Source organism: Hirsutella rhossiliensis (assembly GCF_020360975.1).
Source record: "Hirsutella rhossiliensis strain HR02 chromosome Unknown scaffold00003, whole genome shotgun sequence".
Classification (NCBI taxonomy): Eukaryota; Fungi; Ascomycota; class Sordariomycetes; order Hypocreales; family Ophiocordycipitaceae; genus Hirsutella; species Hirsutella rhossiliensis.
In genome coordinates, this window is record NW_025408669.1 from 4802466 (window position 1) to 4815859 (window position 13394).

The window sequence follows — 13394 nt, forward strand, 5'->3', positions numbered from 1 at the left end:
TTCGGCTTACGATATGCGTTCTTGCGTAATGCTAAACGCGGTGCTTCATGGCTGGTCAAGAGGACCAATTGGCGTTCGGCCATCGCGGGGGGTGGGGATGGCATACTCACGGCATTGGGAATGGGTCCGGCGGCCACAGAGCCTTGGAATGCATTTTCGGGTTAAATACGGTAGACCTGCCGCCGTGTATGGCCTGGCGCAATAAAGTCGACGCGAGCTGCCTCGCCGTCCTCGATCCATTACCAAGAAGACCAGCCAGACGGGCTGCCATGACCATGTGAACGTGCCAGACTTGCGAGCCCATGATGCCCACAAAATTCCGCCCCAGGCCTCTGAATGTTGAGGCCTCGCTCGGTAACCATGCTGACATGGTTTCAATATCAAAGGCGGGAGGGGATTTAGGGGGCCGGACACAACGTGGAGTCGGATTAACCGAGCCTCCGTAACGACGCTGGCTTACCTAAGACGTGAGATCATCGAGACGTGGACAGCTTGACATGCCGAGGTATACCTTCGAATTGGGTATTTGCGAAGGCAAGATCTTGATCGGGCATTATCGAGTTCAGAACGTGACGGCTAGGCATAGCAATATTTCCGTCTAATGCACTAGCCAACGGGTAGGCCTTTATAACACGCATCATGACCGCCGTTAAGACTTTACTGACCGAGTCTAGCGCTGTCACTACCTTCCCTTGGACAGTTTGCCTCTCGACCTTGCGGATCAACAACGAACGAGGCCTCTCAAGTCTTCTCGCCACGCGGAGACACCATACCGCGCCCTCCCTCTGTGGGCAGGTCCCAGAGACGCTACCGCGCGAACCTCATCTCGCCTCAGGCCGTCGACTTCGCGCTGCGACCGCTGCGGCGACTACGCACGAGACGTCATGTCCAACGACCAAATATCGCTGCCGTACCTGGCAGCCATCCTGGTGCTGTCGGGCCTCATAATTCGGTACTTGTTCTTCGCTGGGCCTCCGGCTCAACGGCCTCCGCCATCTCCTGAGGCCTTTCTGAGGGCTAGGGAGGCCGCCGTGGAAAGAATCCAGCAAATGTTTCCGCAGGCCGACAGGAGAAGCATACTCTGGGATCTGCAACGGAACGGCGGAAGCATTCAGAGCACCACGGAGCGGATTCTCGCTGGTAGCCTAGAAACGGTGAGACCACCTTGGTCTACGTTGGACGCCGCACTCGGAGGGAAACGGCTAACGTCGATGAACAGCCCCCCGTTACGTTTCAACCAGCACCAGCACCCGGCCAAGCGACGCCCAGCGCGAGCGCCGGGCCGGCGACGAGAGCGCCCGAGAAGTCGGTACAGCCGGATCTGATTACGCGATACAAGCTCGAAGCAAAGCTGAAAGCGCCTGTTGAGGGGGGCGAGAAGGACGGAAAAGGATGGAGCTCAAACAGGGACGAGCGGCAGTCGTCGCTGCAGCGGAGACGAGACGAGATGATTCTGGCAGCACGACGCAAGATGGAGTCCAAGATTGCCGCCGAGAAGGCTGCGCAGGGTAGCTGAATCGGTGGGAGGAGGGCCAAGGCGAGGGCGAGGTGAAGGTATTCGCGGGAATCCATCTTGGTGCCCCCTGGCTAAACCATGATCCTAGTTTGTACGAATCAAACGATGCTGATGGCGCTGCGACGACATTTGGCAGGGAATTGCGATACAGGTCTCGTCGGGTACCTCGACCCTGCACCATCAAGCGAGTGAGCATCGGTACATGGCAACCACACTCCCGAGGGCCAAGGGGATCGTGACGAGAGTGTGACGGGAGACAAAAGGAACCATGGCCCTTTGAGCTGCGGGGTCTGATGGGCTTATTTGGCAGTCAGCAACTTGGCCTCCCATTGGCCGATCTCATGCGACTCTCTCGGCCAGCAACAAATGTACATAAGAGCCTGCTCAGCATGGGATAAGATGGAGGCTCACATGCATCAAGGTCTGATGACACATTAGGTAGGGGTCAGTGGCGTTGCGGGAGGGAGCGGGCGCTGGTGTCAAATGTGAATTGCGAAACCAGAAGCGAGAGAACGGCCTTGCTTCTGCACGAGACTGCCGGCTTTGCTTGCGTACTTACCTTGTCATGTGATGTGAAGTGACCAAGCGTTGAAGGCCTCCAGGTGAGTCCTCCAGGTGCCCTGGAACGCCACTGCAAGTCCAAAAGCTCAGGGCGCTACTGCTGCGCCTAGCCACGGGCGATGCGGATGCGTGCTGGAGCGCCTTGCTGAGCCACAGCCACAGCCGCTCGCCGTGCCAGCCAGCGGACCCGCAGTGCGTCACCGCGGGGACGGGGGAGCGGGTCTTGCGATGTCGTCGAACAAGCAAGTTCACTCCCCGGCGACAAGATTTTTGGGGGGGGGGTAAAGAGAGCGTGTGCACACAGCCTGCGATTTGGCGCGTCCACACAGCCTTGTGCAACTCTTGACCTCGAGCTTGAGCTCACGGACCAGTGTCTCTCAAGCTGACGTCAGTGAGTCAGCTTGGGCTCTCTGCCGCACTGTTTGGACCGGCTGAAAGGACGCGATTCCTTTCTTCGCCAGCTGCCTGCCACCCCCGGCCGCCAACAAGAGCTGCTGCAGAAACGACCTAGGAGCCTTGCTTTTGTCTTTCTGCCTCTGCACACACCGACCCTGTGCATCCGAACAGCCTTTGTTTCGTCTCAATTCGAGAGAGCCTGTCCTCTCGTCGCATCGCAGTCTCTATTCCTCAACTACGGACGTTTTGGTATGCTTCCCAGGCAACATCTATCCCATGCTACGGCCACTGCAAAGCTCCTTTTGACCCGTCTAGCTAACGTTTGCCTGTACTGGCATCACAGGAGTCCTTCTCCCTCAAACTTTGCCGATCGAATTGCCTCCGTCGTGTGCCCGCCCTCACCGCCACGAAACGGCTTTTGGCGAATCCCATTGTTGCCCCGTCGCAAGCCTACACGCCTTTGTTGCTCGGCCAAATTCGCGGAGAGGAACATCTTGATGCCGCTTGACCATACCTGAGCGCAGTCACGCCCCCGATAAGAAGCCGCACGTTTCTTGATATGTTTGATGCTGGCACCGGTCGAGTAGGACCAGCAAATCTCACCTCGAGTTGCAGTACTGAGTGGCTAGCGATATCCAGCAGCCATGGCCGCCGAGAGGGACTGGTACGCTGACTTAGAGCTACCGGAAACGGCAGACATTCAAGAGATCAAGAAGCAATTCAGGAAGCTTGGTATGCAGTGCCCGCCACGCCCCAAGCCCATGCTCTGCTGACAAGCGCTAGCACTGAAATACCACCCCGATCGAAATCCCGGACGCGAGGTTGAGGTCAACTCGAAATTTCAAATTATCCAGTCGGCCCATGAGGTCCTCACCGACCCGCAGCTAAAGGCCAAGTACGACGCGACTTTGAGTCGATCGAGCCGTTTCCCCACCGCGTCTGGAGTCAGGGGCAATCCATGGCAGAATGTCGGCCAGCAGTTCCCGCCTCCTCCGCGCCGTAACACGGCCGCACGGAACGCGACCTCGGGGGCCCAGAGATGGCAGTCACGCTTCTCCAACGGAGTGCCTCCGACTGCCAAGCAGCAAGCACCGTCTGATGCGGAGGCCAAGAAGAATGCTGCCCGGGCATTTGAGAATATGCGCAAATCTCAAGCGCAGGCAAGCGCCAAGAATGCGCAGCAACAAGCTCGCCCCTCTCAGCCTCCACCACCGCCTCCTCGCACCGAGTCTGCGAGACAACGCGCCCAGGCCGCTTTTGGGTCACGAAAGGCCGGGTTCCAGCCCCATTCGTCTATGCCAGGCGATGAACCCCCCGTATCTGGCCAGAACTATTACCCGAGGACAGGCACAGAGCAGCCACGAGCGCCTAGCCCACCACCTCGGAAGCCTCATCCTACCGCCATGCCTGATCCCTTGAACCAGTTCAGAGCTCGCGCAGGCTTCGCAGATTCCCGACAGAGCACGCCGTACTCTTCCCACGGGGGTGAAAAGACGGATCCGTTTGACGGCATTCCGTTGGGACGCTCGAAAAGCACCAGGGAGCCCTACCAGCGCGAGGACTTTTCCACCTCAGACGAGGGTGTCTTCCAGGAACAGGATTACCGCAGTTCTGGCGCACGCAAATTTGCAACTCCAAGAAAACCTGTTCCAGGCCGTGGAGCGTCTGGACAAGACGGTGGCGGGCCGCCTCCCAATGCTGAGAAACGTAAGCACCCTTGGTTCCAAGTCTCAGCCTTCGTAGAGCTAACCTTGATCCCAGAACCTGATTCCGAGGAGCGCAGCGGCAGCGCCCCCTCCATGTATGACGCACCTCACGATGAGCACCCTTTTCCGCGCTCAGCCTTTGCCACAAATAGCCGATTCGTCACCAAAAGCTTGGATTCGGTTTACGGGCCGTGCGCAGACTTTTATTCCAAACTGGCTCCCAGTGGAAACCAGGATGCTCTTCAGTCTCACCCCTCATTTGAGGTGCAGCAGCACCTTATGCTCGATCGCTTGATCAGCAACATGGGAACTGGCTTGCAACCGGAAAGAAAGAGAGCCTGCAATGCTGAACGCCCCCTCAAAGATCGCACTGCGACGGACTTCGCTGACGAATTTCGTGATGTTAGCTTTAATTTCGCCGTTGGCGATGATGCCTTTGAGCCAACGTCTCCTGTGCCCGACCCTAGACGATCAGCAAAGAGCAGCGTCGACGATATCAACACGAGATTCGTCAACGACGACGGCTCAAGTACATGGCAATTCAGCGCCGGCAATGGAGAGCAGAGCGATCAGACAACAAGTCGGCCCCCTTCAGTGGGCCGTGCCAACCGCCGCTCGCCGCTCAAACGCCAAACTGCGCGGGAGACTGGGCATACTGATCATCAGCCGCAACCGGAGCCCTCGAGCGGGTTCAATGCAGATGGCTGGAGTGACAAGTTCAGCCCCCAGACGTTTGTGCCTCAGCCCGCACCTAGTGCATCGAGTTCGCCTACACGGCCCAGCCGCGCAAACTCTAAGAAAGTGAGGGTCAGGCCGACGGTCGGAAACGCCGCCGTTGTCGAGGAGAGCAGCAGTGATGGAGAGACGTACGAGTGGCGCGGACGAAACACCCAGGCAAAGCCCGCCGCCGCCGACAGTCCCCAGGCCATGGACATTGACTCCCCGCCATTTGCTCCAGTTGCATCTTCAACCGAGCCCAGCAGCGTGCGAAACATACCCGTGGAGCCATCGCGGCCGGAGTGGCGGCCCGGCAACGTCGATTCCATGGCGGGCGAGACCCAGCCTGAGCGGCCCGAGAAGATTCCCATCAACGCTAATGCCGTCGGGTCGGAGGATAGCGAGGAGTTCAAGGCCAGTTTTGCCGAGTTGAAAAACGTTGCCCCCTTTGCACAACCAGGCTCTGGTCTCAAGTCGCTTGCAGACCTCAAGGACAATCTACCCTTTGAGAGCCGGGCATCGGAGGACCTCCCGATCAAACTGCCCAAGGTCCAGCCTTTGGTGTTTCCGGAACCGCCCGAGGCCCCCCGTTTGCCACCTACCGTTGCTATTGAAGGCATGAAGCCGAACGCTGCGTCATGGGTCAAATATCTGGCCGAATTCGAGAGCTACCTTGAGAAATGGGACAAGTTCAATGGCCAGGTGGTGGACCACTTTGCCACCCGCAGGGCTCTCATCTCTCGAACCAGAAGCTCGAAGGGATACGCCTTTTTGGGCGCCCGCGGCGACGGCGACGTCCGGGAATACTTCAACTGGGTGCAGCAGGATAATGATGTGAGACAGCGCTGGAATGCTTGCTGCGACCAACACGAGAAGCGGCTTGGCGAGTTCATGACCTTTAGAGAGAAGATGAAGTGACGCGATTCAGGATCTGCAAGGGCGACACGTGCGGATATAAGACGTGGGCTATTCTCATCTCACCAAGGACTGCTTGTTGCATTTGGCTTGCCTCTCCGTCGGATACGATACCCATATCGAGGATGCGGCGGCAACTACATCCTGTTTGGACTTGAGACGGCGAATTTGCTGGTGCGCGGCGGATGGGCAGTGGAGAATCGGCGCGGTTTTGTGATTGTGGTGAAGGAGAATAGGGAGGCACACTGGGACTGTCACTCATGGATCGCCCTTGAGTCTTGATTGTTGATGGCGCACGGTTTGCGTTCGAGCAGCAACGAACGATACACCTTGCTCTATCGGCAGACTTGGAGCTGTCATTCTCTGAAGTTGCTGTCTCGACCTTACCCGCCAGCCCATCGAGAATGACGCTGGGACTCTTGGCATAGAGCTGGCAAGTGGCGCCGGTGCCCGAAGGCGTTTGGCATAGAGAGGTGTGTTGATGGAGGCGCTGTGGCTTACTCGAGGTCGACACAGCGGCTTGGTTTGTAGGAAATACAACTGTATGCATAGAGTCGAGCGAATCTCTTGCCGCAAGAGCGACAAATCACTGTTTAATACTCCCTTGTTTTCAGACACGACCGGATTTGTCTCGGCCACTATCATCCTTGAGCAACTCATTTCGTGTGGGATGAGCATATGTAACGAAGACGACGTTTTGAGTGAGGCCACACGTAAGTGAAAGGTGGCACTACACCGAGGTGGTCTTTGTACAAGATGTCCTTTTTCGAGCTAGTTTTGTTGCGAATGTCAGAGAATGAATGGGTCAAATCGGGTAGTTCCTAGAACAGAATCAAGTTTGTGCGGCCCTTTGGCTATTCTCATGTTCGAAACGCGGACGATTGATCATTTGCATCCCTCAGCTAATGAATAACATGGCCATCTTGTATTGCTGAGATTTTGACTGTCTATTATGCCTTCCGCGTGGATTATAGTGAGGCCCTCCCCTCTCTGCAGCGTTGCCCCGTCACGAAAAGCCGTGTTCAGTCCCCCCTTTCTGAACCTGCCCTCCCTCCCCTAGTTCGCTCCTAGTCAGTGAGCAGTGCAGCAATTGTACTTTTCACAACACCTAGAGGGGGAGAGAGGAAATGCCGCAACTTCTGCCAGCTGCCGATCTGTTTTCCGTCCTCTTTTCCCTTTCTCCGCAGCCCGCACACACCCTTTTTCTCCCCTCTTCCCACAACTTGCAACTCCACGAAGCCAAGGCGACAACGCATCCCAACGCTTGATCAACATCACCGCTTGAGCTCTCCAAAGTATCTCATCTTCTAAAAGATCAACTATTCAACATGTCGGACACAGAGGCCACCCCCTCGAAGCTCATGCCATGGACCGAGGAAGCAAAGGTGAGTTGTAGGATTTGTTTCATCACCACTTCTCTCTCTACCGCCCCCTCTCTTGAGATGCCCACACCTCTTCCTCTTCCTCTTCCTCTACCTCCACCTCTGCTGTCTCTTCCTTGTCCGACTCTCTTCTCTTCCTGTTTGTCTTAACATGCTAAACTCTGGCTAGACTCAGTTTTTGCTTCGCATCATCGCTCAACTTCGAGCGGATGGGAAAAGCATCAACTGGACCCGCCTTCGCATGGAAGGTCGTACGACCAAATCACTGCAGAATCAGTGGACCAAAGTTAACAAGGAAATCTCCGAGATTGAGGACGCCGAAAATGGCGAGAACGGGACGGGCACCCCGACCAAGCCAAAGGCTACTCGTACGTATGCTGCTTTGAAATTCCACCGGCATGTCTGACTGGGATCTAGCTCGCAAAGGTCGTGCCAAGAAGGTTGAGAAGTCGGAGGCTGTCGTTGCCCCCGGAGCCAGTGACGATGAGGGCGGGTCGGAAGCCAAGGTGACTCCAAAGAAGCGTGGTCCCGCTGGTGAGTTCCAAGTCTCGTAGCGCATGGTATCGCGATTCCTGAGCATCAACAGCTAACATCGAGAGTACAGCGCGTCGCGGTGGCGGCAAAGGCTCTGCCAAGAAGGTCAAGCGAGCGGAGTCGGACGATGAGGGAGCAAAGAAGGAAGAGGCTTCCGACGAGGATGATGGTGCCGAGAAGGATTAGCTGCGATGTCGACATGGCCACTCTGTCTCTGATGCCTAGGCCTACGATTGTTTGCGGGCTGGATACCCTTCGCTTTGCTCTACTTGCCAGAGGGGGGGAACAGGGAGACGGATGGGTTATGAAGACAATACGCATCACGACAGGATGAGACTACAGTGAGGGTCGTGAATGAAAGCAGAGGTTCCCCGGACAGTCATGATCGAGTGCCCTTGTCTTTGGTGAGAGGCTGTGATGCGAGGGCGCAGCTGGCCAGGTCGAGGCGCACTTACGACAGAGACAAAGTGGGATCAGAGACGCAGGGCAGCAGCTCAACTTACATGGCAAGCTGAAGCGAGCCAACAGCCGATGCCGGCAGACCAGAGGCCGGGGGGGGGCGGCGCTAAACAAGGCGTCGTCGAAATCCGTTTGTCTAACCATGCTTGGCGTGGTCTCATTGGAGAGGGGGACGATGGTGTGGAGTTGGGTCGAGGTTGCTTCCAAGAGCTGATCTTGCAGCGGCCCGAAGCCATCGAGTCCATCGAGTCCCTTGGGGCGACCGGGCATGACGCGTGGGGGAGGGTGTCGTCTAGGCCCTCTTGGCCCTTTACCTCGTGAGGCAGCGGTGCATTGATCAAGGGAGGGGGGGATCACTTCCTCTCTCGCGATGGCCGATGGGCAGCGTGGGATGAAGCGGATGAGGATGACGCGGACGCAAAGCCCGCATGGAACAAATGCTGCGGTGGACGGCAGGCTCTCGGGGGCTCGGACGCGATACACGCCAGAGCCGTCGTCGCCTGTGTTGAGGATGGAAAGTGTGAAAATGCCAGATACTAATACTAGTAAGTATGGAGGAGGGTACTGAAAAATAATATGAGTGGTATCTTAAGGTCTCCGTACGGATAGCGGCTGGCGCTGTAATTACTGCACCTGTACTGAGACACCACCATTAAGAGAGGCCTAGCGCCGCCGGGAGCTCTGGATCGGTACCTCTGGGGCCCGAGACGGATGGATGAAGGATGGGTGCAGGGTACACGCTCGCGAGGGCACTGTGCCGAAGCACCTTCTCGCTAGCAAAACTCCACCCCGTCCGGCACGGCGAAGTACCCTACGGTCGTCCACACACCCAGGGGCAGTTGGCGCTCGCCCAGAGCTGGCCAATTTTCAACCGCATCGACACGGCCGCTGCACCTCTTGGATCCTGCTGATCCACCCCATCGAGAGCTGCATCCCTTTCGCCTCCCCTCCCCCACCGACAACGACATCACATGGACAGGCAGTTCATGCACCATCCTTTGCAATAGCCGGCGACAGTCCCTCGCTCGAGCGCGCCTTCGTTCGTATCTTGGATGCGCTGCCACCCTACGTCGCCATCACGAGCCCGACGAGCCTGCAGCTGCACCCGGTCCCGGCCTGGCAGCAGACAAGCCCTTAAAGTCTCTGTCCCCTCTCGCTCGCGCCCTCGCTGCCCCCGTTACTACGCTCCCGCCGTCTCTGCTCTGCCCCGTCGCGCCGGCCCCTTCAGGGCGTGGGATTTCCTCGTACCACCCCGGACGCCAGAGCCGCCATCATGAACGGCTCCCGAGCTTTGGCCGCGGGCAAGAGAAAGGCCCCGGCCTCTCCTGGCCAGGCGCCCCCCGCCAAGCGCTCCGTCAACGGCAAGCTCCCGGCCGACGACGTCACCCCGGACATTGACATTGTCGACTACGACGACGACGACGACTCTGCCCTCTCCGACGACCTCCACCCCCATGCTGCTCTGTACGTCGGCACGCCGAGCAGCCTGGGCGAATGGCAGGACACGATCCAAAAGGTTGTCCGCAACGTCGTCGCCATCCGCTTCTGCCAAACGTGCTCCTTCGATACCGACCCGGCCCTGACCAGCGAGGCAACCGGCTTCGTTGTCGACTCGGAACGAGGGTACGTGCCGCCTGCCTGGTCGGCCGCTCACTCGCTCCCGTGCTGACAACCTGGCCTTCTTCTACAGATACATCATGACGAACCGGCACGTAGTTGGCTCCGGTCCCTTCTGGGGCCACTGCGTCTTCGACAACCATGAGGAGGTCGACTGTTACCCTGTGTACCGCGATCCCGTCCACGACTTTGGCATCCTCCGCTACGACCCCAAAGCCATCAAGTACATGCACGTCGACGGCTTGGATCTCAGGCCAGACCAGGCCAAGGGTATGTGCTGACGCTTTCCAAATACACAAACATCCTGCGCGGGACCTTGGCTGACCTTGACTCCCTAGTGGGTGTTGAGATCCGGGTTGTAGGCAACGATGCCGGTGAGAAGCTCAGTATCCTGTCCGGCGTCATCAGCCGCCTGGACCGGAATGCGCCCGAGTACGGCGAGGGCTACAGCGACTTCAACACGTGTTACTACCAGGCAAACGCTGCCGCCAGCGGCGGTAGCTCTGGCAGTCCGGTCGTGAGTAAGGACGGTTCGGCGGTCGCCCTGCAGGCTGGCGGTCGCTCCGACGGAGCCTCGACAGACTACTTCCTTCCCCTGGACCGCCCCCTGCGTGCTCTTCAGTGCATTCAGCAGGGACAGCCCGTCACTCGTGGCGATATCCAGTGCCAGTTCCTGCTCAAGCCCTTTGACGAATGCCGCAGGCTGGGTCTCAGCCCGCACTGGGAGGCGGCCACGCGAGAGGCCTTCCCCGACGAGACAAACATGCTCGTGGCCGAGATTGTCCTGCCGTCGGGCCCTTCGGCCAACAATATTGAGGAGGGCGATGTCCTCATCAAGGTCAACGGCGAGCTCCTCACGCAGTTCATTCGCCTGGACGACATCCTCGACTCCAACGTCGGAAAGCCCATCAAGCTCCAGCTGCAGCGTGGCGGCCAAGATGTCGAGGTGGAGCTCGAAGTCGGAGACCTTCACCGTATCACGCCAGACCGCTTCGTCACCGTGGCCGGGGCCAGCTTCCACGATCTCTCGTACCAGCAGGCCAGGCTATATGCGGTGCCGGTCAAGGGTGTCTACGTGTGCGAATCTGCGGGATCGTTCAGGTTCGACAACACCGACAACGGATGGATCGTCCAGACGGTCGATCACAACAAAGTCCCGGATCTCGAGGCCTTCATCGAGGTCATGAAGAAGATTCCCGACAAGGCCAGGGTTGTGGTAACGTACAAGCACCTGCGCGACCTGCACACCCTCAACACAACAGTCATTTACGTAGACCGGCACTGGTCGTCCAAGATGAAGCTGGCCGTCCGAAACGACGTGACGGGGCTGTGGGACTTTACCGACCTAGGAGAACCACTCCCGCCGGTCCCGCCGGTCCGCCGGTCCGCGTCGTTCATCGAGCTCGACCACATGCCGCACCCGGGCATCGCCGAGTTGATTCGGAGCTTTGTCCATGTCAACTGTACCATGCCCGTAAAGCTGGACGGCTTCCCCAAGAACCGCCGCTGGGGCATGGGCTTGGTCATTGATGCCGAGAATGGCCTGGTCCTCATCTCAAGAGCCATTGTGCCCTACGACCTGTGTGACATCACCGTGACCATTGCCGACTCGGTCATTGTCGAGGGCAAAGTCATTTTTCTGCATCCGCTCCAAAACTACGCCATCATCAAGTACGACCCGTCGCTCGTCGACGCCCCCGTCAAGAGCGCCCGCATGAGCAGCGAGCACCTCACCCAAGGCGCCAAGACGTACTTTCTAGGCTACAACAGGATCGGACGGGTCGTGCATGGCGCCACCACCGTCACCGAGATCACGGCCGTGGCCATCCCGGCCAACTCGGGGGCCCCGCGATATCGCGCCGTCAACGTCGATGCCATTACCATTGACAGCAACCTTGGGTCCACGTGCAACAGCGGCGTGCTTGTTTCCCCCGACGGTACGGTGCAGGCGCTCTGGCTCTCGTACCTCGGCGAACGGTCGCCTTGCAGCCAGCGAGATGAGGAGTACTACCTGGGCCTGGGCACGTCGACGCTGCTGCCCGTCGTTTCGGCCATTCAGAAGGGGGAGACGCCGCAGCTGCGCATGCTCTCGGTCGAGTTCAGATCGGTGCAGATGTCGCAGGCCCGCGTAATGGGGGTGTCTGATGAGTGGATCAAGAAGGTCACGCAGGCCAATCGGTCGCACCACCAGCTCTTCATGGTCAGCAAGAGAACTTTTGAGCGAGGCCAACATCCAGTGTCTCTGCTCGAGGGGGACATTGTGTTGACGCTGAACGGCAAGATTTGCACTACCATCTCGGACTTTGATGTCATGTACTCCAGCGAGCTGCTGGACGCCGTCATTGTCCGCGAGTGCGAAGAGCTGCATCTGCAGCTGCCCACGGTCGCAGCCGACGACATGGAGACGGACCACGCCGTGTCCTTTTGCGGCGCTGTTCTCCATCGCCCGCACCAGGCCGTGCGACAGCAGATTAGCAAGCTTCACAGCGAGGTCTATGTCTCCAGCCGAATCCGGGGCTCGCCGGCCTACCAGTACGGCGTGGCCCCTACCAACTTCATCACACACGTGAATGGAAGGCCGACGCCTGATCTGGAGTCATTCATCGCAGCGACCCGAGAGATCCCAGACAACACATGTAAGTCCATCCTATGCGCCGCAGATGCTTATGTTGGAGGCTAACATTGGCCAGATTTCCGTCTCAAGGCGGTGACGTTTGACAGCGTGCCTTGGGTTATCACGATGAAGAAGAACGACCACTACTTTCCCACAATGGAATGGGTCAAAGACGGCAACGAGGCATGCGGGTGGCGACGTGCGACATACGAGGGCACCCAGGTATTCCAAGGGGAATCCATTGACGGAGTGCCGCCTGTCGTTGAGGACACCGAGATGGAGTGAAGTGGTGGCCGATGACTGGTCGACGGGTGAAGCTTTCACCATGTGCGATAGACGCTTTGAGTTACTAGGGGCCTGGGCATTGGATCGGGGCGTTATGCGGCTATCAAGGGATCCGATGCAAACCTTTGGGGAGCCGACTGGTAGCAGCCGAAGCCTGTAGGCTAGAGGACGGCCCAGACCAGACGCCGGCGACCTGTGTGGACAGCAAGGGAGGTGGGCTTATAGACGGACGGTTATCGTGTCTCTGCCCGGGACGGAGCTACTGGTTGTAGGGGCCATGTCGGTCGATGTATCAATCAGAGCTGGCTGGAGACTTGGCTGCTGGCCGTCGGGCTGTACATGAGACGACGAGCTGGGCGATGATGAGGGTATAAACACGTGCCTCGACTCCGAAGAGTTTCCTGCTGGCGGGGCGACGATCCGAAGCCGTGGTGGAGCCGGCGAGTCGGCGACGGATGCTCCGGTGGGGTTGCTGCGCCCCGCGCCCCGATTAGCTGCTTGATACGGGTACACGTCAGTAGGTCGCAAGTACCGGTACTGCCTGTGCTTCGTCGATGCCATGCATGGATGGACCTGGCGTCTTTCCAAGTCAGCAACCAAAGAAGACCAGATCAACTCGGGTCCTACGTCGCCGCCATAGTTCACGTGTGCTCCTCCTCCTCCTAGCATCTGGCCAAGGCCACACCAAGACG

General features: G+C 58.4%; 4 protein-coding genes across 4 annotated transcripts; all 4 read left to right on the top strand.

Annotated features, from left to right (window-relative positions):
- Window positions 1-884: 884 nt before the first annotated feature.
- Window positions 885-1516, top strand: HRG_03720 (CUE domain-containing protein; the record flags this gene model as incomplete). The annotated part of the gene is made up of 2 exons (XM_044862191.1): window positions 885-1154; window positions 1220-1516. 2 exons carry the CDS (start codon window positions 885-887, stop codon window positions 1514-1516), a joined length of 567 nt encoding a protein of 188 aa, XP_044723217.1.
- A 1601-nt stretch (window positions 1517-3117) lies between these two features.
- On the top strand, window positions 3118-5814 carry HRG_03721 (dnaJ domain-containing protein; the record flags this gene model as incomplete). Its single annotated transcript, XM_044862192.1, has 8 exons — window positions 3118-3205; window positions 3251-3375; window positions 3439-3633; window positions 3676-3958; window positions 4049-4180; window positions 4235-4729; window positions 4775-4868; window positions 4935-5814. 8 exons carry the CDS (start codon window positions 3118-3120, stop codon window positions 5812-5814), a joined length of 2292 nt encoding a protein of 763 aa, XP_044723218.1.
- A 1325-nt stretch (window positions 5815-7139) lies between these two features.
- On the top strand, window positions 7140-7913 carry HRG_03722 (uncharacterized protein; the record flags this gene model as incomplete). The annotated part of the gene is made up of 4 exons (XM_044862193.1): window positions 7140-7196; window positions 7363-7561; window positions 7611-7727; window positions 7798-7913. The coding sequence occupies 4 exons, from the start codon at window positions 7140-7142 to the stop codon at window positions 7911-7913; spliced, it is 489 nt and encodes a 162-aa protein (XP_044723219.1).
- Window positions 7914-9459: 1546 nt separating this feature from the next.
- HRG_03723 (PDZ-like domain-containing protein) lies at window positions 9460-12702 on the top strand (the record flags this gene model as incomplete). The annotated part of the gene is made up of 4 exons (XM_044862194.1): window positions 9460-9809; window positions 9877-10073; window positions 10142-12439; window positions 12494-12702. 4 exons carry the CDS (start codon window positions 9460-9462, stop codon window positions 12700-12702), a joined length of 3054 nt encoding a protein of 1017 aa, XP_044723220.1.
- Between the last annotated feature and the right edge of the window lie 692 nt (window positions 12703-13394).